This window comes from Leptonychotes weddellii, unplaced genomic scaffold, assembly GCF_054177405.1.
Source record: "Leptonychotes weddellii isolate Sample4059 unplaced genomic scaffold, ASM5417740v2 HiC_scaffold_10343, whole genome shotgun sequence".
Lineage (NCBI taxonomy): Eukaryota > Metazoa > Chordata > Mammalia > Carnivora > Phocidae > Leptonychotes > Leptonychotes weddellii.
In genome coordinates, this window is record NW_027680084.1 from 1 (window position 1) to 3,666 (window position 3,666).

The 3,666-nt window shown below is 41.8% G+C and overlaps 1 protein-coding gene across 1 annotated transcript; it reads right to left on the reverse strand.

Moving 5' to 3' along the window:
- Positions 1 to 1,467: 1,467 nt before the first annotated feature.
- On the reverse strand, positions 1,468 to 3,200 carry LOC102750008 (armadillo repeat-containing protein 10). The gene has a single exon (XM_081809485.1). It carries the CDS (start codon positions 3,171 to 3,173, stop codon positions 2,250 to 2,252), a length of 924 nt encoding a protein of 307 aa, XP_081665611.1. The 5' UTR covers positions 3,174 to 3,200; the 3' UTR covers positions 1,468 to 2,249.
- Positions 3,201 to 3,666: the final 466 nt, after the last annotated feature.

The following is a 3,666-nucleotide window of genomic DNA, read 5'->3' on the forward strand; positions in this document are numbered from 1 at the left end:
GTGTCTATCACCCAGTCACCCCATCCCTCCCACCCCACCCCCCACTCCAGCAACCCTGTTTGTTTCCTGCAATTAAGAATTCCTCATATCAGTGAGATCATATGATACATGTCTTTCTCTTTTTGACTTATTTCACTCAACATGGGACTTCTTAAGGCATGGAGTTTTGCTCCATTAAAGGCAGTCATGGGCTGGCACAAACACGCCTTTCCTAATGTCTAAGAGCTGTTGAATCCCGATCATTGCTACATTCTAAGGAAGGCACACCACTCTGCACTGATGCTCTTTACTTTATGGTATTAAGAAGGTCCTTGGCTACAAAATGGTATTTAGCTTTGGGGCCACAATTACAACCTGACTTGTCACCTTCAGATTTGCTTATAGACGCTAAGTCCTAGATGTTACCTGGAATCTATTTTCATGGTCATGTCTTAATAAACTGTACTGGTTCCACACTTCATTAAGGGTTTTTTGTTTGTTTGTTTGTTTGCTTGTTTGTTTTAGGGTGCACCTATGACTTTATTCTTTTTTCTTTGTTTTTTTTATTGACTTTTTTTTTTTTTTTTTTTACTTTATTGCATTACAGCTCTTGAAGCTTTTGTCTGGGTTTCTGTTCTGAGACATCTGTCACTGGATTATAGATTTGGTGCACCTGACTCAGGAAGTTTGACCATAACAGAACCTCTCTTAGCCACCTCTTCAGGGTGATACATTGTAAGGTTGGTTACCTGTGGACTACTGGTTCCAAGAGATAAATAATAGATGACTAACCAGAAAGCTTTCAGAAGAACTTAAGCTTTTATAGACTGTACTTTTAAAAAATGATGTTTTGTGGGGAAACAGACTTGATATTCCCACAGGTGACTGCTGCATTCACCTCCGTGGGACTTATTTCTGTAGGCTTTGTTGTTAAATGTTTTTAGTCCGTCTATGGTTGTGTAAAAGACTAGTTTAGATTATTCCATGTTCCAGGATTGATTTTGTTTTATTAAGGAACTACTGCTAAGGCAAACCTATGTTTTGTTTAAGCCTAACAACCCACTTTTATTACAAACTTTTTTATTTTGTGAGGAAAATATTGCTTCCTTATTCTTTATTTCTATAGTGGTAGTCTTAGATATGTATGTCCGTGAAACTAAAACAAGTAATAATTTGGAAGAAGAATTTAGAAGTTTCTAAAAAGAAGGTTACTTAAGGTTTCATAAACCTTTATACAAGTTACTTGCTATTAGATAAACATTCTAAGGGAGTATTTTTCTTAGATTATTTTGAGCTCTAACATGCTGCTTTCTGGTAATTGCTCAAGACTATGAATTTGACATATCAGACTGGGCTATTAAGGAATTTAAAATAGCTTTATCACCCTGGGTAGGTGGGAAAATTAAGGAATTTCTATGTCAAATGGCAAACAACTTGATTATATTCTCTATAGTCTTGGCTTTCTTACAATAAAGTAACTAACATACATTTTTTTATAACCTTGTTTTTTCCTTTTTATTTAAAAAATTATAAAATTTATGCTGATGGTTAAAAAATTCAAATGCTAGAAGAAGGTATACATAGAAAAGTCCTTTCCTCAGTCCCACTCCCAGGAATCTGGGTATCGTTCTAGAAACTATTCTCTCGATAGAAGCATAGTTTTCATTTAAAAAACACATCCACATTTTCTGGATGCCTTTCCACATGAGCATGTTCAGATTTCCTTGTTTCTTTTAAGATGAGATAAACGGATTTAACCAGTTGCCTACGGATGGACATTCCAATTGTCCCCAGCCCCCCCCACCCACACTGCATCTTCACAGGCTGGCACACCCAGTGGGAGTGGGGAGGATGAGGATTAGACCTCTGGGAGCAGTATGGCTGGCCTGGCCGATGGCCTCGAAGACTCAGGAACTCTTCACTAGTACAAGGACAAGGTCGTTCCTGCAGCAGCCCTGAACCAACTAGCCAGTCACAAACGAATGTTGTCTCAGACGGGTGCAGGGTTAGCTTACAGGTAAAGAAGGCAACTGTCCTGTCACGTCCAGGAAGTAATTGAAGTAAACTCAGCAAATGGCAAAATGAAAAGAAATGGTGTCAGAACAAGCTCTTCTATTCATCTGATATCAATAAAATGGTTCAAAATAAACCAGAAGACCATGGCAGGGTCTAGCTGTGTTAATGATGAAATGTGATATTTACTGTTTAGATTCAGCAGCTGGACCAATTTCAGCTCCCTTAGTAAGAGGGAAGATGAAAACCGGGACCAATCAGAACTTGGGTAGGACTGTTACCTTTTCCTTCCAATCCGCACCGCGGTGTTCAGCTAAAGCTCTCATTTTCTGGGCACATTTTTCTCCATATAACAGGAAAAACAGGGAACTTTTAGGGAAAGTAGGCTGAATAGCTAAACAGCCTTCTTTTTCGAGGCAGTTATTTATATTCTGAGAGAGTGTAAGAACTTGAAGAAGAATCTCCTTTGCCACGTGGCCGTCATAAAGGGAAAGGAATGAGGAGTCCACTTGGGCACCAAGTAGTCCGTCTGCCATGGCTGGATTTTCAGACAAATTCACAAGCAGTTTCAAAATTTGAACCTTGGTACTTCCATTTCCTGTAAGCAGCACGTGGAACAGGTCTGTGATGTACTTGCTAAGCATGTGCTGGTGGTCATTGGTAACTGTCATGTTGGTCAACAATCTCAGCCCAGCCAACTGTACAGCAGAATCCAGGGGCCCAGAGAGGACATCCTTGCAGACTTGACTGATGTATGCCTTTATCTTGACTTGATTGTCAACATTCACACTCAGGTTATTCAATGCATTTAAAGCTTTCTCTTTACTACTGTGGTTGGGATGGTTGATTTTGCTTCCAGTGATTGGAATACCACCCAATTTACGAATAATGACTTGGTTAGCTGAAAAGGCTGCATTGTTACCCAGAGTGACCAAAGCTCTTTCCGTAATTACAGGATCATCAGTTGACTCAAGCAGGTAGAGGAGTTTCTGGAGCTGGTCATCGTTTAGGACATCATCATATGAGCCATTGGTTAAGTCTTCTGCAGAGCGCGAGGGGTGCAGCGGAAGCCCGCGGCCGCCTTGCCGCTGGCTCCGCGTCAGCTTGTAAATGCAGTAGCAGGCGCCGGCCACGAGGACCAGGCCCGCCGCCAGCCAGCCCACGGCCCGGGCGCCGCCCATGCTGGCGCTGGGGCTGGGGCGCGGCGTGGGGCCTCAACATATACATTTCTAACCGCAAGGTTATCTAGGGGAAATGCACAGGGTTAGTTCCTAGCACCTTGTGCTCATTTTCATGGTAATTATTGCTCCCCCTTGATTTATTAAGATATAATTGACAAGTAAAATTGTATATATTTAAATTGTACAACGTGATGATTTAAAATACACATACATAGGGGCGCCTGGGTGGCTCAGTCGGTTAAGCGTCTGCCTTCGGCTCAGGTCATGATCCCAGGGTCCTGGGATCGAGCCCCACATCGGGCTCCCTGCTCTGCGGGAGGCCTGCTTCTCCCTCTCCCACTCCCCCTGCTTGTGTTCCCTCTCTTGCTGTGTCTCTCTGTCAAATAAATAAAAAATAAAATAAAAAAATACACATACATAGTGAAATGATTACCCCAATCAAGGTAACACATCTGTCACTTGACATGGTTACCATTTTTCTTTCTGTGTGGTG